This window comes from Mastomys coucha, unplaced genomic scaffold (assembly GCF_008632895.1).
Source record: "Mastomys coucha isolate ucsf_1 unplaced genomic scaffold, UCSF_Mcou_1 pScaffold3, whole genome shotgun sequence".
Classification (NCBI taxonomy): domain Eukaryota; kingdom Metazoa; phylum Chordata; class Mammalia; order Rodentia; family Muridae; genus Mastomys; species Mastomys coucha.
The window spans coordinates 21741497-21763761 of record NW_022196909.1 but is presented as its reverse complement, the minus strand read 5'-3'; the positions used below and the strand labels follow the sequence as shown (position 1 = coordinate 21763761).

The 22265-nt window shown below is 34.4% G+C and overlaps 1 protein-coding gene across 6 annotated transcripts in view; it reads right to left on the bottom strand.

Moving 5' to 3' along the window:
- Positions 1-22265, bottom strand: part of Grik2 (glutamate ionotropic receptor kainate type subunit 2) — a 626777-nt gene that overhangs the window by 404738 nt on the left and 199774 nt on the right. For all 6 annotated transcript variants that reach the window (XM_031346615.1, XM_031346617.1, XM_031346618.1 and 3 more), the window contains 2 exons: positions 13508-13675; positions 9619-9876 (listed from right to left, as the gene is read on the bottom strand). In XM_031346615.1, the coding sequence (XP_031202475.1) occupies positions 9619-9876; positions 13508-13675 (426 nt within the window). The remainder of the gene's footprint in view (positions 1-9618; positions 9877-13507; positions 13676-22265) is intronic.

Below are 22265 nucleotides of genomic sequence, written 5' to 3'. Positions count from 1 at the left end.
CCAAATGCCACACAACTAAAAACTATGTGCAGTTGGCAAAATGTTAGAGCATGAGGCCAGTCAGAGTGAACTGCAGTGGACAATCTGAATCAGCCCTATATCCCATACCCGGGATTAAAACAAAACCATATTCTTATACTATTTTTCCCAAAATTCCAAAATTATCACTATACATATCTATCAGAAAAAAAATCAATGAAATGATTTTGAATGATATTCTGCTATACTCATAAAGTAGTGCCTTGTCCAGTTGTCATTAGAGAAGCTTCCTCAGTCAGCAGATTAAAGCCGGTACAGATATCTCTACAGTTAAATTTTATGCAGAGATTGAGTCTAAATTGGAGATGTGCATTGGACCCATCCTGTAAGCGCTCAGAAGGGGAGGAAAGATTGTGTCAGATGGGATGGAGATACAAGGAGATAATGGCCCACTGAATCAACTAAACAGAATTCATATGGGTTCATAGAGATTAAAGTAGCAAGCACAGAGCCTGCATGGGTCTGTACCAGGTCCTTGTTATATGTCATGTTATCATTAGTTTGGTAGTTTTGTGAGTCTCCCAATAGTGTGAATGGGTGTGTCTCTGACTCTTTTGCCTGATCTTGGTACTCGTTTCTTCCTACTTGATTGCCTTGTCCGGCCGTTGTATGAGGGCTTTGTCATGTTTTATTGTATCTTGCTTTATTGTGTTTGGATGTTTTCTCTTGGAGGCCTTCTCTTTTCTGAAGGGAAACTGAGAGAGATGGATCAGAAGAGAGGGGAGGAGGTGAGAAGGAGTGTAAAATAGTGCATATCACAAAATATTCCATAGAAATCTGTGTCTCCCCAAACTTCTCCTATGTAAGATAAAGACTTCTTCATCTAAAAACTCTTGTTCTCTTTTCTCCTCAGCTCTGTTTTACTATATCATTAAGTTTATTCTAAAATAAACATCCAAATTTCCCTGTGTCTCATGAGATATTTTCCTTTCATTTCCTATATGCTTCTGTTACTTTCCTCTTCATTACAGAACTTATCACTCTCACAATAGACACTGTAGAATATATTCTACATTCTAACATATATAGATATATGCATATGTTAGAAACTAGACTCCATGTGGTAGGTGTATGTAATGGTTTGAACAAGTATGGTCCCATAGATTCATGTGCTTGGCCCACAGGGAGTGGCATTATTTGGAGGTGTGGCCTGTTGGAGGAAGGGTATGATTGAGGCAGGCTTTGAGGTATCCTAGCTTTGTGCCTAGTGTGGCACAAGGTCCCCTTCTGTGGTTTTCTGACCAAGATGCTGAATTCTCTGTTTCTTCTCTACCACCATGTGTGCCTATATGCTGCCATGCTTTCCACCATGGCAATAATGGACTAACCTTCTGAAACTGTAAGAGAACCCAATTAAATATTTTCTTTTATTCGAGTTGCTGTGGTCATGGTGTCTCTTCTCAGCAAGAGAAATCCTAAGTATAACTATGACAGGTTTTTTTTTTGTTTTGTTTCTAGTCTGATAAATTGAAAACAATGCTGATACAAAATAGACAATTTATAATTTTTAGTGTAGAAGGTAAAAATAAAACAAATAAAAATTACAACATAATTACAACATAATCAGAACTTCAAGCCTGAGAAATGGACATGAACTTATATCTGCTCTATAGGTTATAAGACTAGTTATAACTAATATCTCTGTATGATACACATTATGAACAGAAATACCAGCTCACCATGAACACATCTCTAGGAGTAAGGGAATTACCTCACGAGATTATTGGCTCTCTTCTGCTGTTTGTTTCAGCCTCAAGACTTGGGACTTGGAAGAAAAGATCACTATCCATGAATAAGATGGCAAAGCCACCCCATTGCTCTTCTCTGGACTTGTCTCCTGACGACTAAACTATTTGCTGTACAAACAACATGGTGTGTATGTAACAGGTGACTAGAAACCCAGTAGAGTTTTGAGCAGAGCTTTAGTAATAAAATTGGATTTCTGAGAAAATAGACAAAAAGAGCATGATAATATAATGGGTATGAATTACAGAAAATAAGAAGGAGAGAGTAATGGCCTCTAGGCAGGCAGAGCTTTTTCACTTTTATACTTAACCATGAAAACAAGCTACCAGGTACATCAGTGAGATCATTAAAGTTCTTTTTTTCCTCCACTGGGTTGCACAGAGAGACAAATCAGCACAAGAGGCCAGGTTAAGAAACCACCATTTATTTTTGCCAGTGTGTTTAAATTTGGGGAAACTTTGATTCAGAGAAACTGAGAATGTCTGGCTACCTTCACTGAAATTATTATCTTTTACAGTATCACTGTTTTCTACAACTAAGGTAAAAATTACTCATTACTGAGGTTTCCTATAAAACTTCTTTGCATTTCTTTTATCAAAGTATCTTTATTATAGATAAGAGAATTTAATATTGTCTTACGGAATACTATATTTTTGGAAGACTGAAAAACTTAATGAATTTGTCCTATAAATACATTTAAAATAGTACCTTGTAATCAGACTCTAGGAAATAATATTATAAGTAATTTCATGTATTTAAAATTGGGATTAAAAAAATAAACCCAAGTTCAAACATAACCAACTGTGGAAACAGTATTATGTCAGACTATGTAATCAACTATAACCAAATAATTAGGTTTAACTTGTAACTGCTAATTGTATTTGCATTTGGAATTATAGAATACAGCAATTGCAGCTTTGTACTTAAAATGTACAACATATAATCATCTTAGACCTAAATTACACCACTCCCTAAAATTATTTTGTTCTTTGTTGTACAATACAAAAAGTACAATATTTTTCAAAATTAGTATCTTCCAGGAATATATATTTTACTCTATTGAGTCTTTTTATTTTAGTGTTTCCAATTTAAATTTACATTTTAGAAAAGATAAAAATCATTCTTTGACTTTTTATTTTATCAAACTCACCCAAAAGTACCTATAAATTATCCAGATTTCAGTGTTTAAATATAATCCACCCAAATTAATATGAAAATGTTGTTGTCTTTAGCTTAAGACAATGTTCTTGGGCTCCTTTCTCACTTATGATTATATCATAATGGAGGTTATGATGCTTTGATCAGGAATATGCATGTGAACACTGAAGGTCCTATTCCAATTGGTTCTTGATTGAGCAATAAAGATGCCAGTGGCTAATGGTTGGGTAGAAGATGCAGGACTTCCAGGTTCCCACAGGCAGGGTAGGAGAATCAGGAGCAAGGAGATGATTTACTTTGCTTTGGAGGGAGAGAGTCATCAGTCATGTGAGATGTCAGGTGGAGTGGCAATTGGCCACTTCCCCAGGCGGGATATTAGGAAATCAACTAAGCTGAGGGCAGATCTAGGGAGTTGAGTAAGAAGTGAAGGAAAATACACACTAGCTGCTGGAGGCTGAGAAGAGCCCAGCACTTAAACCATAAGGCAGGTTAAAAATGAGCTATATGCATGTGCCTTCCCATCTGTGGATGCAAGGTTACGAGGGTGATGGCTGGTAGCAAGGTCAATGCAGAGCTTAAAGTGGGGGTAGTAGAAACTATATGCTTCATCATAAAAATGAATTAAAATAAACATTGTTTAGAATTCAAAAATCTAAAAATAGGGACTAATTTTAAACCTAAACTTTGCAAATTTATATTTCTCTCTTTAGTTACTGTCATTCTAATCAATTATAAGAAGATCATAAGAAAGATCACTATTCAGAGTGGGGTAGATTCATGGTATACAGAAAGACGAGATTTCTGCTAATGAGTGACTACCTACTCACTAATAGAAAACTCTGGTCTTTCTTATAACATGAATTTGAACATCAGAAGCTCTTGATGACCCATCTTCATTAGCCTTTTATATGAAATTTTCTTCATGATTCTTTCCCCTGATATTGTCTCACACTGAAGTACCTGCAATTCCTAACAACCTGAATTCCTTGGGCATCCTTCTATGTGCATGAGACCTTTTAGCTTTTCCTCCAGTTAAGACACTTCTACTTTACATTGCTCCATTAGTAATGAAGAAATCAATCAGACCTGCAGAATCTCCTTTGCCCTTCCCAAGGAGCTGTAAGCTTCTTTCATGATCCATCATACTTATTTTTTTTCTTACCATTCTTTTATCTTTTTGCACTAAAAATGTACTTTGGTTATTGAGTTTCCTCCCTGCATTTTGCCTCAGTTCTTAGAGGCAATGTATTACCCATAATCCTGTGACCTCTGCCCCAGGTAATTCACAAAAATGGATCTATATATGATTGTTTGAAAATAACATTTTTGATAGTAAATGAAATAAATGAAATGCAATTTATACTAGTTTTCTTTGGAAGTAATAGAAGAAAATCTGTGTATTCAAAAGTTTTCCTGAATTAATAATACTAAATAAGTATTTCAAAGTTAATCACTGAATTTAACTTAGGGAAGATTGCCTAACTCATTGAAGTTCAATTTGTCCTCTAAGTAATTATACAAAATCATCTTTATATTACTATACCAAAATTTCAATAAGATACTTCCATGAACTAAGATGGTTCAGAAGCTTGTGATAAAATGAACATCTTTAGAGTCTATTCTGCTTAGAAGAAGTCTATCCAGAATAAGTGGAGCCCAAAAAATCAAAACATAGTGACTATTACCTAGTGCTAGTAGGATAAGTTGGAAGAACCACTCCAATATGAAAAAGAGGACCAGACAATTCTTTATTTGGAGCATTAAAGCCAGATAGTCTGTTTGTGAAAATGGGCACACACTGGTATGTGTATCCTAAAATCAGGTATGGGATAGAATTTTTGCTCTCCTTGTGAACACAAAACTATGTTTAGCAGCTAAAATGTACATTGTTTCTATTGTACAAAAGTAAGTTGAATATTTAAACTCAAATATTGTGAGAGAAACTCAGAAACATATTTATTTATAGGACTTCTTTAAATATTTTGGCTACATTTTAGTCCCCAAGAAGTTATTGTGAGAAGTCAAGCATAACCTAAGTACTGAGATCACATAAAATTAGTATCAAAAACCACTAAAGATGATGCATATTTTGATCTGAATGTTAACATTATATGGAAGACAGAGGTATTTTGTTTTTGCATTTTTGTTTTTTGGGTTTTTTTTTTTGTTTTGCTTTGTTTTGTTTTGTTTTTTTGAGAGCTCTAAGGGTAAAGAATTAGCAATTGGGACTTAATTGTGAATCTCAAGTAAGGGAAACATTGTGTTTCTACGGGTGCCATTGTGTTTCTAGGGTAGCAGGCTGAGCTGGGAAGCTGGCCTGATGAAGTGATAGCCTGTTTTCTTTGCAACTCAGAGAATTGTTTTAGAAGATTGAACAAAATAACCTATGAAGTAACGTGGACATCTAAAGCGCGATAGCTCATCTGTAATCATTCCTATGCCCTTACTTTCTTATCCAATGTTTTCCAGTAATTTAGCCACAAGACTGGGCCAAAAATCCTAGATTTCTGCTTACCATCCCAGAGTTCTTTGTTAATGGACTGCTGATCTATAAACAAAGATGAGACACAGGAATTTTAAATCAAATATTCACAACTTATTCTGGAATTGCTTACAAGCTGACAGCTATCCAATTTATTTTCAGTTTATATTTAAAATGAATCATATGTTCCAAAATGACTGACAGAAACAGCTTTGTTTCTGAAGCCAATTCATTTCCATCATTTTTGGATACCATTCAGAGCTATAACAGACTTTCGTGGTGTTTAAAAGCATTCATCCAGGACAACAACCAATGCTAATTATCATAAAAAATAAATAGCTCCTGATAACATGATTTTAAGAGGTTCTCTGAGTCCAGAAATACATTTCAGCTAACATCCATCTGTTAGGGCATGGGAACGAGGAGTGGATGAAATGATCATGTATCAAACTGGACAACACAAGAAGTAAAAATGAATATAAATAGGTCTAGCATATGTAATAAGGAAGTCTGGAAAAGGGAACATGTAAATAAAAACAGCACATGTCTCTCTCTTCTTCAGTAAGTAATTGATACATGCGTCCACAGTCAAGTCAAAGACACTTAACTTGACTAGTGTGAGTATAGGGGCCACTTTCACTCCATAGTATTTGTTATAACTGTACATTTCCCACAACTTCAAATTGTAATCTACCCTATTTGGACAATTCACATTAAGAAAAAAAAAAACCTAGTTATCAGTGATAATTTGAGAGATCAAATTACATGCAACAAAATTTTATATACTCAAGAATGTATTTCAAATAGATTTTACTGTTTACCCACAATGTAAGAAATAAGGAGAACCAAGTTTTCAGACGGAAAAACTTAAACTGCAAAAAGATGCAAATATTCAGTTATTAATATAAATTGCTAATTAAAAATAATACAAGATTGTAAATAATCAAATGTCCATAAATGTGGCTTAGAAGCACAAAGGTAGGGCCTTTGTCCCCTCTACTAGCATATGATCACGGCTAACCAGCAGGTGCTAATCAATACATATTGACTTATATATTGCATAAAATAGAATATTTTCTATAATTGCTTAATCTCTAGGCTTTAAGATATACTTATTCTATAAATTTATAATTTCTTTAGTATCAATTTATATGTTACATATAAAATCAAATAATTCTGAAATGGTCATATAACTTTCAAAATAATAAAATGATAAAGTATCTTATTTTAGGGAAAGTAGGTGAATATTGAGACAAGGTTTCACTTTGTGTCACAGACAAGCCTTGAACTTGCTATGTAGGCCAGGCTGACCTCAAAGTAGTAGTAATACCAATGCACATGCTTGGATATAGTGAAGAGATATTACCATGCATAGGTATAAAACTTTTTGAAAAAAAAATTATTTATTTATTTGTTTGTTTACCTCTCCAGATTTTATTCCTCCCTCCCCCCACCATCCACCATCTGACTGTTCCACATCCCATACCTCCTCCTTACTCCCTGTCTCTACTAGGATATCCTGACCTCCACCCGCCACCCCACTTGACCTTTAAACTCACTGGGGCCTCCAGTCTCTAGAGGGTTAGATGCATCATCTCTGATTGACCATACACCCAGAAGTCCTTTGCTGTATGTGTGGAGGGCCCCCTAGCACCTGGTGTATGACGCCTGTTTGGTGGTCCAGCGTTTGAGAGACCTCGGGGGTCCAGATTAATTGAGACTGCTGGTCCTCCTACAGGTTCACCCTCCTCAGCTCCTTTCAGCATTTCCCTAATTCAACCACAGGGGTCAGCAGCTTCATTCAGTCCATTGGTTGGGGGCAAATATTTGCATCTGACGCTTTTGGCTGCTTGTTGGGTCTTCCAGAGAATTTGAATTGTTTTTAATAAACTTAATTTGAGGTCAAGGTCTCCACAAGTGTATAAATGTCATTGAATATATATATATATATACGTATATATATATACGTGTATATATATATATATATATATACGTATATATATATATACTTATACATATACTTATACTTATACATATATATATGTATATATGTAAGTATATATATATATATATATATATATACTTATATATTTCTTTAGTTAAATTTGTAGTGGTGATAAAAATATTTAGAACATTATCAATAGTTTAGAAATAAAAACTGCATGTGAATATTTGCTTTACTAATTGTGATATGAACTGGTTACAAAACCTATTGTTTGTTCCTTCACTCCATCAGTATGTAAGTGCGTGAATGAACATTTTTGTATAATACAGTGAAAAACATGGTATATCTATCATACTTCTATCTTCTTTTTAATTATAAACAGTGTGAAAGTAATGAATACAAAATAGAGCATGCAATCATACATATGTATACATAAATGTGCATGTATGTAAAAATAAGCATGCATGCTGTTTAGACAACATATGCTCCAATTTTATTGAGAGAATAGAGATATGACCAGATACATGTTCCATATTTGTGTATATAGCCATCTGTTGGCATAAATACAGGTAAAGTAATTTGTATCTGAAGATTCCCTGGGTGTTACGCATCATGCAAACTCAGAAAAGCTTTTAAGGCACAGCTTTCTAGAAGGATATTAAAAGGAAATTATTGGCGGTGGGGAACAAGCCTTGAAAAGTCTAATTTAATCTCAAAGACCCATTTAAAATACTTGTGATTTTAAAGATTTTATTGATAAATGGAAAGGCTAAATTTATTAAAATATTTTTATATCTTTCACCAATATAAATAAGATTATTAGTTTCTATTCAGGCTATCACTTTAACTCAGTAAAAATATATTTAAAACTATTTTCATTGTTTGTACAGGCTTGAAACTTTTTGTTCTCTTAGCAGAGTTTCTATCTTTCCATTTGCACTGATAATTTCATTATAAAAAGGATAAATTTCTACACAAAGTTTTGTTCATTGCCAGCATACAAAGTGATTGGGAACAAAGCATGTCCCTGCCATCTTTGGAGAGAATTTAAATTCAAATGAATTTCAAACTCAATGTAAATTTGAGGAAAGAGTGAAAAGGCCTAAAATAAAATGTTTTGCATTCTAATTTAAAACAATATTTAGAATACTGAAAAATATCCTTAAATGAAAATCAATTACCATGATAAACATAATATTTACCTCATCAAAATAACTGTCAGCAGAAAACAAGTTTGATTTTACTGTTTACTTTCTTATGTTTCTGAGATATTTTTAAAATTAATAATTCACAATAACAATCAACCACAATTAACAATCATTAAAATAATTCAACATAGACAACCACTGTACAGCAAACATTTATAAAAATATTATAATGCAGTGACATGAATGTCATTAAATTAAATATAATTTCATTAATTTTATTTCTAATTCTATTTTCTAATTTTTCTAAGTGGCGACTATCTACACAAAAGTAGTTCCCCAGCCAGGCGGTGGTGGCACATGCCTTTAATCCCAGGACTTGGAAGGCAGAGGCAGGTGGATTTCTGAGTTCAAGGCCAGTCTGGTCTACAGAGTGAGTTCCAGAGCAGCCAGGGCTATATAAAGAAACCCTGTTTCAAACAAACAAACAAACAAACAAACAAAAAGAAGTAGTTTCCTAAAGCTTGAATATTTAATGCTATTAGGTATTCAACATTTTAGAAAAATAAAAGCTTGGATTTCAGCATACTACTTAAACTTGTTGAGTATATATATTTATATGTATATATATATATATACATATATATATGAATTCTTATATGTATATAGATATACATATATATATGAATTCTTATATGTATATATATACATATATATATGAATTTTATGTCAAATTTGTAAATTTCTTGATGTTTACTGACAGTCATGAGACTGCTGTAGAAAACCACCCTTTGGCTTAAAATAATTTAAATATAATAACATGATATTCATATTATTTCTATCTTTTAGTACATGGTTCAATCTTCTTTTATAAATACAGAGAAATTGTACGTGATTATGCTGTTATGTTTCTGGATGTGTAAAACAAGTGTTGATATTTGGTTCTAAATGCCTTTCAATCTCTTCACACAGTGATGAATAATAGCAACATCAATAATAATTAATAACCACCAACAAATTAAACTAATAAAAGAAGAGAAGAAGGTGGAACGTGCTCGAGGAAAGACTGCGCTGAAGTCAGCCGCAGAGGCTGCCACTCTTACCAGTGCTGTCGTCATACACCACTGTGACAGTTTTCCACTTAAAAAACTGCACCAAATCCAAGATGGCACGGCTGAGGGAAGAGAAGTCTGGGTAGAGACTGACATAGAAGGAGTCCTTGTTGTCTGACACCTGGTGCTTCCAGCGGGTCTGTATGTGAGGAACTCCCAGAGCATTGCAGATGGACTGCACAGCATTTGCTGATGAACTATGCGAAGGACCGAAGATAGCAGCCACCCCGAGAGACAGCTGATCACAAGCTGAAAGAGAAAAAGAAGTTTGTCAATATACAGAGGGAAGGAGGGCATGCATTGCTACTAAATCCCATAAATGTCTTCCTGGTAAAGATTCCATCTCAAAAATATTAACTCCAAATTGCTCCTGTCTAAAGGAAATGGAGGGACAAAGAGTGGAGCAGAGACTGAAGGAAAGGCCATCGAGAGACTGCCCCACCTGAGGATCTATCATCCCATATGCAGACACCAAACCTAGATACTATTGCTGATGCCAAGAAGCACTTGCTGACAGGAGCCTGGTATAGCTGTCCCTTGAGAGGTTCTGCCAGACCCTTACAAATACAGATGTAGACGCTCAAAGCCCAACCATCAAACTGAGCACAGGGTCCCCAGTGGAGGAGTCAGGGTTAGGACTGAAGGAGCTGAAGGGATTTGCAGCCCCATAGGAAGAACAACAATATCAGAAACCCCAGACCTTCCAGGGACTAAACCACCAACCAAAGAGTACACATGGAAGGACCCATGGCTCCCGCTGCATATGTAGCAGAGGATGGCCTTATCTGGCCTCAATAGGAGGGATGACCCTTGGTCCTGGGGAGGTTCCACGCCCCTGAGGAATGCTGAGGCAGAAGTGGTTGGGTGATGGGTAAATGAGCACCCTCGTAGAAGGAAGGTGATGGGATAGGATGTTTCAGAAGGGGAAATCTGGAAGGGGGATAACATTGAAATGTAAATAAAATAACCAATAAAAAATAAATGAATAAATCAAGGAATTTTCTTCTTTAGTAAAATCTGCATTTCATATTTCTTCATTCCCTCTGCTCCCTCTGAACCCTATCCCATGTTCCTTTTCCGATGCTTGCTTTCAAATGCATGGTCTCTTCTTCTTTAATTGCTGCTTCTGTATGTTTGCATATTTTCCTAAATACATAAACAAAGCCTGCTCAGTCTATAGAATGTTGCTTGTGTGTATGCATGCCAGGTTGGCCATTTGAGGTAGGATAACTTGTTGTGCTCTTCTATGGGGAAAGCTGCGTCTTTCGCAGTCAGCTTTCTTACGCTTATGTCATTATTTATTCAATATTTTCAGTTTATTACAAGAAAGTTATTCCAGCCAATTTTCTGGGGGCAAAATTTCAAATGATTCTGTAAATAATGTCAAGGGAGTAGGAGAAAGAAAAAATTAAAGGACTTTTTAGCATAAAATATGTGAAGCATAAATACCTAAGCATGGATGCATTTAAAATCAGATAAAATTTAGTTGTTAGGAATACTTGCTGCGCTTCCTTTAAGAATTCATTGTGATGTAAGAACGTTGGTTCTGAGAAGACTGAATGTCATTTTCTAATTAATGATCAGAACTCTAAATAAGTATACAGCCAATTCTGAAATCTCATTCAAAATGGAGTTTTAATTTATGTTTTTTGAAACTGACTGCCTGCATGAAAAATCGAAATCCAAGTAAAGATGAAAATACCTGGAATAACCCTGTTTTGAAATGGCACAGATGTGTCTCTTTCATTTATTTGTTTGTGCATAAGTTTTCCTGTAATAACCAGGCTGTAGTTATCTTCATTTCAGAGTTATGTAGGATAATAGCCTTGTGCCACCTGCTTACCTAAACAGGAGCCACTTAAAAATACTGTATGAATCAATTAATAATTCAATTCTAAGACATCAAAACATTCATTGATAAAGCAAAGCATATGTATGTTTTCTGGGCTGACCATTTCATATGGAATAACCAATTGATATTCTCTTCTCTGGGGAAGACTCTTTCTCCCACTCTCAGCTTGTATTCGTTGACTATAGTTTGGTCATTTTCTAGGGTCGAGGCCTCATGAACTTATGACTAAAAATTTTCAGTTTATTACAATATAATTAACTCAGCCAATACAGCTTATATGAAATATATAAGAAAAAGCATCAGAAACACTCTAAAATTTAAAATCTTGCCATATAAAGTGATTAGAATTAAGTTTAAATGTCTCAGTTGATAATTATTTTAAAGTTCATCTTTAGTATCATGATGATTTTGGACATTTGTAGAGACACTGTAAGATTCAAAATATCCTCTGTATCTCTCTTCTTTTGCTTGCTCCTTCATATCCTAAGCAATATTAGCTCAATAAACAAGGTAGAAATGATAGCTTTTGCCCCTTTTATATGTTGCAAAGAAAATGCTTATCTGAGTTTTCCTACCTCTAGACTAGATTCCTATTAGGTTTTAATAGATACTTAATCGAGAAAATGTCTTATAAACCAGGTGACTTTATTGCCTAAGGATTGTGCTAGGGCGTCAGTCAATAGTACTCTGTTTGTTGTCAGGAAAATTTGAATCTATATTTCTGCACTGAACCTTTGAAGTCACCATTAAGGAGTCTATTAATATTTTATCTATATTTTCCTCACTCCTTATGTTTCAATCTGAATGTTTTCATTAGTGTCAGAGTTTCCTCTTCCTTAGTGGAAATATCATGAGCTATATTGCTAATCATATGCACTTGCCTTGAATTTAATGACTTAGTTTGCATTTGTTGTGACAAACAGAACATTTTACAGTCAACCCTAACCTTTTCCCTCCAGGCTTGTAAACCTTTATCACCATAGCATGGATCTGAAATGTGGAAACTAATTTATATTCTCAAAAGTATGAATTCAAAGGGCAAGCAGAATATGACTTTGAGAAACACAGATTAGCATCTGGGGAAAATAAAGAGTCTTCTATCTTGAGAAGCATTGTACCTTATCAACTGCCATTAATATTAATAAGCTTGGAAGACAACTTCCTCAAAGTAGTTCTACAAATAATTACATATGTTTCCATCAATATCAGGTAACTATTAAAACAATATTAGTGTTCCAAAAAGGTAAATATTGTTTTGACGACTATGATGATAACAAATGCTGTGTTAGTCCACTCTTAAAGTGAATCTATAGTACAGAAGGCAATATCTACTACATAAATACTAACTATGCCAAAGGTAGGACCTGCCCTCCTACAATAAAATCTATCTATCTATCTATCTATCTATCTATCTATCTATCTATCTATCTATCTATCTATACACAAAAAGATCACCTATATAGCACTATATAAACACAATCACAAATGTTACAGCTGTGTGCATAATATCTGCCTAGGTAATGGTTCTTCTTTCCATTGCTTTAATGTTTTTATTTAGTGTATATTGATGTTTTGTCAGTGCATACCTCTGTGTACCATGTCTATGCAGTGTCCCTACAAGCCAGAAGGGTTACTCAGAATGCCCTGGAACTAGAGTTACAGATAGTTATTTACTGCCATGCACCAAGAATTTAACCTGAGTCCACTGGACATACAGCCAATTCTTTTGTCATTTATTTTAGTTAATTGTTTAAAACTTTAATAAAAATGAAAGTAGAAAAATATGGAAAAACAATTTATCTATCACAAATTTAATTTCACTTAAAATTGGATTTGTTTAAATAAAAGCTAATGAAGATTTATAAAAATCAACATTTTTTTCTAAGAGAATGAATGCTGATATTAAAGACAATTTCATTCACATAAATGTCCTTAATAATTTATTTACAACATAAAGGAATCAAGAACTTTCTTAGGTACACCAAGATATCTGAAATCTAGAAATCATACTATATAGCTATCAATCACCTTTCTTAGATGCTTCAAAACTGTCATAGAGATTGATCTTCTGAGTATCATAAGTTAGAGTGGTGTTGGGCAGCAGAGTTCTATTCCTGTTGATGGTATTCACCGCAAATCTGAAAGCAAGTTCTTCAGCTCCCATGGGGCCAGATTCCACATATTCAAATATACCACCTAGAAAAGCAAGAGAACAATTACAGTGGTGTTAGGATGAGTGACACATACAGAGAGGGACAGAGAGAGGGAGAAAGGGGGGATGTGTTACAGAATGCGATTTGTACTGACTTTCTCTTAAAATTTTAGTTGTAAGAAACTCTAACAAAAACTTTGGAATTTTTGGCTACTTTAATGTCATTTAAGGGTACCTTTTCCTTTATATTTTAAGATTACTTATTTTAAGACAAAACACAAAACACAAAATTGTCTGCTCATTTTTATATACTAACACAGAACTCTCAATATTGAGTAACGTCAAACTGTATCGCTTACTATTCAGAAGACTGAGTTAGTTACATTGGTCTTCCTTGAGTGACACATCACAAATCTACCAAAATGCTAATTATATCTACATTGGCAATATATCCATAATGATACAATAGTGGTAGTTACATCTTGCCGCAGTTAACAAATATAAAATCAGACTTATGGCTCACTTTATAGGAAAAAATTTATGATAGATATTATAAACCTAGCCGACATTCTGAGGATAGAGAAGTCATAGTCCCCAAAGGCGAACTTTGTGTTGCTTATCTTTCTAAGGCAATATAAATTTTAACTGTATTATAAATAGTTATGATAAACTTATAATAATGTTATAAATGTTTATATACAAAGATAAGTGTAACTCTCACTCCTCCTACCCCCAATTTTTGTAGCAGACAGAGGCTAATACAAAGCACCATATGTGGTCAAAATACAGAGAGTATGTGACTGTTGGGTATAGTATCTACAATACAACACCCACGTCTAATTCAGGGAACATTGCAGAAGAAGGTGTAGAAAGATTGCAAGAGGCAGAGGAGCAGAATGCTCATTATCAGATTGTATCTAATAGATTTGAGAGGGATCCTGGACCGATGAGATCGCAAAATAATGGTCAAATTCAGACATGCAAAATGACAATACCAGTTGACATGCCAATTTTGTTAGTGAAATTTTATAAGATCTCTCCCCTACATGAATAATGACAGGTAGTCAATAGCTGCTGGAGGAGAGAGAGAGTTTTCTCCATGATTAAAACCCTGAGATAGGCTATCCAATTGTTTGAAATTATATTAAGTATTTGCATAAATAAAAACATACCAAAGCATGTAAAAATCAAATTTTGGCATTTTTCCTACATAAAACTTGAACAAATTAAAATTGCTTTTTAATTTTACTATACGTTTCCTTTCAGAAGACATAACAGATCCAAATGCTGCAGTTTTCAAATAAAGCCCCACTATTATCTGACTTAATGCACTTTAAGTAATTCAGTGTGATTTAAAAATGCAGCCCCTCAATCTGTTACTCTGCATAAACAGCTGGCTGACAGCCCCAAGCCCACTTCTTCATCCTTGCCCCTGCCTTCCTCTTCTCTGGCATCATTAACATTTCCTTATGTGGAATTAGATACTTCTGTCCTTAATAGAATCTTTTCCTTATTGTTGGCCTAGTGAATGGAATAAAAGGGGACATATCTACACATGAACTCTTTCCAACCTTTGTCACTGAGAAACAAGTGCTTTAAACATGAAGAATATTTCACTTTCTTCCTTTTAAATTTACACTACATACTTTCAGCACAATCATAAACAAATCCAACTTCCCTGAATAAATCAGTTCATAGTTGACTACTCGTACCCTAACAACTGGAGACATGGAACAGTTTACTTACTCTAAAATAAGATAAAAAGTTGGGATTTTTGTCTGAAATACTGAAATGATCAATATTTGATGATAGTGACTTCAAACTCTTTTATCCTTACTCTTCCTTATAAATAATTCAGATAAAATATTACCCTCACATATTATGACTGTTTTAAAATTTTAAAGAAATATTTTAAAGTATTTGGAATAAGTCATTCTTTACCATAGCTAAATAAAATGAATAATTTTATTGACTTAATCTCAGATTCTAATATTTATATATTAACATAACAAAACATACACTCAAAATGTCTTCTTGAAAAGGCACACAACATTATTATATTTTATTTTAATTTTTTGGTTTTTCGAGGCAGGGTTTCTCTATGTAGCCCTGGCTGTCCTGGAACTCACTCTGTAGACCAGATTGGCTCGAACTCAGAAATCCACCTGCCTCTGACTCCCAAGTGCTACGATTAAAGGTGTGTGCCACCAGTGCCTGGCTGGCACCCAACATTATTAACTGTAAAGAAAAACATGAATAACTCACCACTCTAACATGTTCAGGTTTTAATAGGAAGCACTTTCATTTTTATCTTATTTCATTATGTAAGATACTTAAATATTTTTAGTCAATAATATTGTATGAAATTTCAAAATTGTAGAAATGCAAAATCACCAATATTCATGCACCAAATAAATACTAACTGGCTTTTGGTTTTGATTCTATACCTGATTCCTTACTCATTCCCTGGCTTTTTCATAAAAGGTGAAAGCAGAATTGTTTAAAAGATATATACAAACTGAGGATATCAAAAACAATTTCTTTTGTAGATACTTTCTGCACAACCACACTTGTCCTTTTTAGGTAATATGACCATCACAAAGCCAGTGTTAGTTGGAATACAATAAAAAAAAAAAAGAAAGCAAAGAGCTACCAGATATACAAATAGGCTTGGTTGCACATTTTATTTATACATTTGCAACATTAAGTGTGCAACATTAAGTATGGATTTGTACAGCTAGAAAGCAGGGATTTTTTTTCTTAAATAATTTCATGAATACTTTTTTTTTTTAAATTTCAGAAGATTGATAAACAAGATGGAGTCTACAAGTATCTGAAATGTTGAAGGCACAGAGATGACTTAATGAGTCTGTCTGCCTTGGCTGTTCTCTGTGTTAAACAATCTTAGATGGTGTCTTAGTCAGGATTTCTATTCCTGCACAAACATCATGATCAAGAAGCAAGTTGGGGAGGAAAGAGTTTATTCAGCTTACTTCCACATTGCTGTTGATCAGAGGAAGTCAGGACTGGAACTCAAGCAGGTCAGAAAGCAGGAGCTGATGAAGAGGCCATGGAGGGATGTTCCTTATTGGCTTGCTTCCCCTGGCTTGCTCAGCCTGCTCTCTTTTAGAACTCAAGACTTCCAGCCAAGGGATGGCACCACCCACAAGGGGCCCTACCCCCTTGATCACTAATAGAGAAAATGCCCCACAGCTGTATCTCATGGAGGCACTTCCCCAACTGTAGCCTAACTCTAGCCTGTGTCAAGTTGACACAAAACCAGCCAGTACAATTGACCCCTTGTCAACTTGACACACAAACACATCACTATTAAGCTTCAACCCTTATTTTTTTATTTACCCCCAAGATGTAAATAACTTTAAAAGTCCCACAGTATTTACATATTAAAAGTTCAATTTATTTAAAATGTCCAATATGTTTTAAAATTCAAAGTCTCTTAACTGTGGGCTCCACTAAAATACTTTCTTCCTTCAAGAGTGAGAAATATCAGGGCACAGTCACAATCAAAAGCAAAAATCAAACTCCAAATATCTAATGTCTGGGATCCACTCACAATCTTCTGGGTTCTTCTAAGGGCTTAGGTCACTTCTCCAGCTCTGCTCTTTGTAGCACACACCTTGTCCTCTAGGCTTCAGATGCTTGTACTTCCACTGGTGCTTCTGTCCTTGGTGGTCATTGCATGGTACTGACATTTCCAAAACACTGCTGTCTTCCACTGCAACTAGGCTTCACCAATAGCCTCTCATAGGCTCTCTTCATGGTGCCAAGCCTCAACTCTTTTGCATGACCCCTTCAGTCCTGGACAATCAATTGCAAACAGAGGCTGCCCCTTTATCAATGGCCTTCCATGGCCTCTCACTGTGCCTAGCCTCAGCTGCTCTTTATGACCCCTTTATGCCTTCAAAACCAGTACCACCTGGGTGACTCCTACATGTTACCAAGTCCTGCTGTAGCACAAGGTACAACCTTGGCTATCTCTGGAACACAGCCTCTTTGTGCTCTCAGAAAACACCTTCCAGAAGATGTCATCTCAGTGATGCGGGTCTCTTCTTAATCACCACTAATTTCTTAATTCCAGCTAACCAGCATCAATAGTCCCAGTAATGCAAAGTTTTCACTTTAGTAGTTCTGGTATCTTCTTAATCACAGCTGATTCTTCAGCCCCAGCTAGCCAAAACTACAGAATCTTCACAATCAAAACAACATGGCCCTGATAAGAGTCTTTAATCTTCCCTCTGAAATTTCACAAGCCAGGTCTCCATCTTCTGCACTGTTCTCAGCATGATCTTCCAAGCTCCTACATAACATCCCACAGAGTTCTTAACAACCAATGGCTCTTCTAGCTCAAACTTCCAAAGTCTTTCAACAGTCCTCCCCAAAATATGATCAGGTTGTCACAGGAATATCCCACTATGCTGGTACCAATTTGTCTTAGTCAGGGTTTCTATTCCTGCACAAACATCATGAACAAGAAGAAAGTTAGGGAGGAAAGGGTTTATTCAGCTTAATTCCACATTGCTATTAATCACCAGAGGAGGTCAGGACTGGAACTCAAGCAGGTCAGGAAGCAGGAGCTGAGGAAGAGGCTATGGAGCTATGTTCCTTATTGGCTTGCTTCCCCTGGCTTGCTCAGCCTGCTCTCTTTTAAAACCCAAGACTTCCAGCCAAGGGATGGCACCACCCACAAGGGGCACTAATTGAGAAAATGTCCCACAGCTGGATGTCATGGAGGCACCTCCCCAACTGCAGCTCCCTTCTCTGTGATAACTCCAGCCTGTGTCAAGTTGACACACAAAACCAGCCAGTACAGATGGCAAGAAAGAGAGCTGAGTAAATACACTTGGGAGAACAACCAACACATATAATCAAGGGGTAGTTGTAGCACAAGACAAATCATGGACACAAACAGCCTTTTTTATTCTGATCATGATAAGAAGACCAGAAATTATGCTACAAACTGAAAGAAGACACAGTAATGAAAGAAATTCCATAAAAGTGCATTATTAATTGGCAACTGTAAAAACATCTATTTCCCTGCTGTTAACTAAACAAAGGAGACGAGAGAGAGAGAGAGAGAGAGAGAGAGAGAGAGAGAGAGAGAGACAGAGAGAGAGAGAGAGAGAGAGAGAGAGAGAGAGAGAGGAAGTTTTGTACTATGTCAATAGCCTTATCTATTTTATAGAGAATGCCTTTAAGAATAATTTTCATTGCTACATCTGGTGACATTTAAGTATAGAGGAGACAGGAACAAATTTTTTGTTGTTTTGGCTTTTGTTTGTAGTCTTTTGTTTTTTGTTTTGTTTTCTTTTGTGAATTTGAGGTTATCTTCATCTATAAAGTTCAAGGTGAGTTAGGGATATACAAGGAGACCATGTCAATAACAACAATAACAGTCAGGGTTACATAATGAAACCATTTCAATAACAGGAAACAATAATACTAAATAATAAAGAAATTTCATTACTTGATCACTCAGTTTTGGGGTTCTTGTTACTGTAGAGGAAAAACACTGTGGAATTTAAGATTCTTTTTCCTCAAAGTTGTGGTTCTGTCCCCTCTCTAAACACATGTCCTTCTTCCTCCAATATTCATTTGTTTGATTCATTTTTCTTTTAAATAAAGTTGTTAGGCACAAGATAATTGCAGAGGTGCCACAGCAACCTTAAACATGTGAATAACTACAAAAAAGATAAATAGGTTGTACAATTTCAACTAAATTTAACTAAAAACCAATAGTCTTCATGTCTTAGGAAGTGGATAATATAGACTTTAACATATTTGAAGTCACCATTCTGCAGAGTTTTTTGAAAATATTGAAAATTTTCAGGTTCTAGCAGCATTAGAAGAAAGATAAAATAACTGTTCCAGCATAGTCATTCATATATACATATGTATGTATTTGTGTATATGTGTGTGTATATATATAGAGAGAGTGAGAGAGAAATAAGATTAAGATCATAATGATAAGATATGATGGAGAATAAATAAAGAAAACAAGCCTGCTTTGTCTAAAGAGAAAAACAGTAAGAACTGAGAAGATAGTCAAAGACACAGATATTTAAAATAGGAGGAAGCTAGTGTGGTCACTGGATTCAGAAAGATGGAAAACTAGATGGAGATCTAGAAAGCTGGAAAATAATGAACCAAAGAAAACTGAAATATTAAAACTAAACAACTAAGGACATAAGAAGAAATAAACAATAAAACCTTGAATACAAATAAAGGAAATGGAAAACAAATAAGCAAGAACTATAAAGATGATGGGAAAGATGAATGAAATGTCCAATTTTCTTAAAACACTGATCATCAAGAAGAAAAATCTATAATATAAAATGTCAAAGAAACATGCAAGTGAAAATTCCTAAATGAATGTGATATCTTTGGTTGGTTCTGAGATGTACACTCAAGTCCTTTCTTCTTATCAAGCAGGTAGTTTGGCTTTTTTCCAGTGAGTTGTTTTACCTATGAACAAAGAGGTTTTTTTTTTTTTCTTCTATTTATGTGTTTTTCACAACCTCTTTCACGCATGTTTAGTAGTTTTCAAAGACCACTTTCCACAAAGATTTTTTTCACATGTGCTGTAGAAAATGAAACTGAGGAAATATTGTGGTGTTGAGGTTGGGGAATGCTAGAAATATGTTGACTTGTATTTCACACTATATTTTATATATTTACTAACAAGTTTCATAGAGACTCATATGATTTTTTTTCTTTAAACGGTTACTGGATTTCATTAATATAGCCATTAAGTCCTGAAATTATCTGAATTGAGAGAATATCTATTATTGCTTTAATCTCCTCACTCATTACTAGCCTGGTCAGAATTTTCTGCTTCTTCATAACTCAGGTTGTGTGTTTCTAGAAAATTAACCATTTGTATTAGCTATCTAATTTCCTAGTAATGTCCATTCATAGAAATCTCAAAGGAAGACAAAGTGACAGAAAATATATAAAAATCCTCAAATGTATAATTATAAAAGATGCTCTCCAACAAACAGGAAATGCATATTAAAATCATACTAATCCATATTCTTACACCTATTTAAATGACTATAAGTAAAATCAGAAATAACAATGCTAGAGTTCCAGAAGGAAAGAGTTGTAATTTCAGTTAACGATCATTGATGAGGTTCAGTGGCTCAGTCTGTAACAGAGCTTACTCTAAAACCCAGGAGAACTTAGTCAATCCCCAGAAAAAGTTGTCCTCTGACTCTACATATGTTTCATGGCACAAGCACATACATAAATGCACCACACACATTCACAAATAATAAATGAAATAATATTTAAACATCACATTAAGTACACAGTCAAATTGATAGTAAAGTTATAATCTTGCTGAAATAAAAGTATAGGTTTAAATGATATTTATTTTAAAAAGATAAAAGAGTAAAAATGTGCCATATTTGGCAATATATATATATATGTATGTGTATATGTATATATATATATATATATATAGTGTGTGTGTGTGTGTGCATATGTATGCTTGTGTGTGTGTGTATGGGAATGTATTAGAGAAAAAATTTAAGCTTTATATTAACAGAATGTAATGGTATAGCAAATATTCTACATGTAGACAGCAGGACATATCAGGTTCAAATATTTTTATATTGAACAAAATATCAAATTTAAAGGAAAAAGGAAAGCATGGATAAATATTACTTTTAAAATCTTGATTCATAGTCATCTATAAAAGAACAGCTTTGTGAACTAGCAGATTTCTTTCTGAAATATATAACCAGAAAAATGGAAGCCTCATCAGACAAATGTGTGCATCACTGCTCAGAGAACTGTGTAATATGGCATCTTCACAGACTTTCATGCAACACAAGATAGATGTTATAAACAAAACATTAAGTTAAAGAGGCCAGGCATGGAAGATTGGTGATATAGATTTCATTTTTTTAATGTTAAAAATAAATGCTGGTGATAGAAGGAAATTGTGGTGGAGAGAAAACATCAGACATGCCTATTCATCTGTAATATATAGATGTAAAGAATAGCAGGCAATTGAAGGGATAAATATTCCCTTCATGACAAAAAAAGTAAAATTTGTAATATTGATTCTCTAAGGGAGTGTCAGTTGTTTTATTCTAAATGTGTATTTCTAAGTTACAAATTACTATTAAGAAATTGTCTTAGACACTATTCTCAATGTTTTATTGCTGTGAAAAGGGTCCATGCTTTTCTCTTAAGTAACTTAATATTTACTTTAAACATTGAAAAATAATATTTATGTGTGCCATATGTTTTCTTTAAAAATGTCTATAACTAGGCTTATCCATTTTACACTAAGACACCAGAACTCCACATAACATTTCATAAACATGCAGTTCATAAAAAGAGAAATCCCTACAGAATTCACAAATCATAATTAGTATGTAAAATCTAGAGTAATAACTATATAGAATTGTGTGATCTTGAAGCTGCTCCTTAGTAATCTCTATTTGTGTTCATGCTAGACTTCCACTAGCATTCATCCAGTTTCAGATTTTGGGGACCCTAGAGTCACTTATTTTCAAAGTCTTTATGGGACCCAGACAACTTTTACTGACTTTCACACACAGAAAAATATAATCTAACATAATTGTTCTCAACACTTTTTTTTTT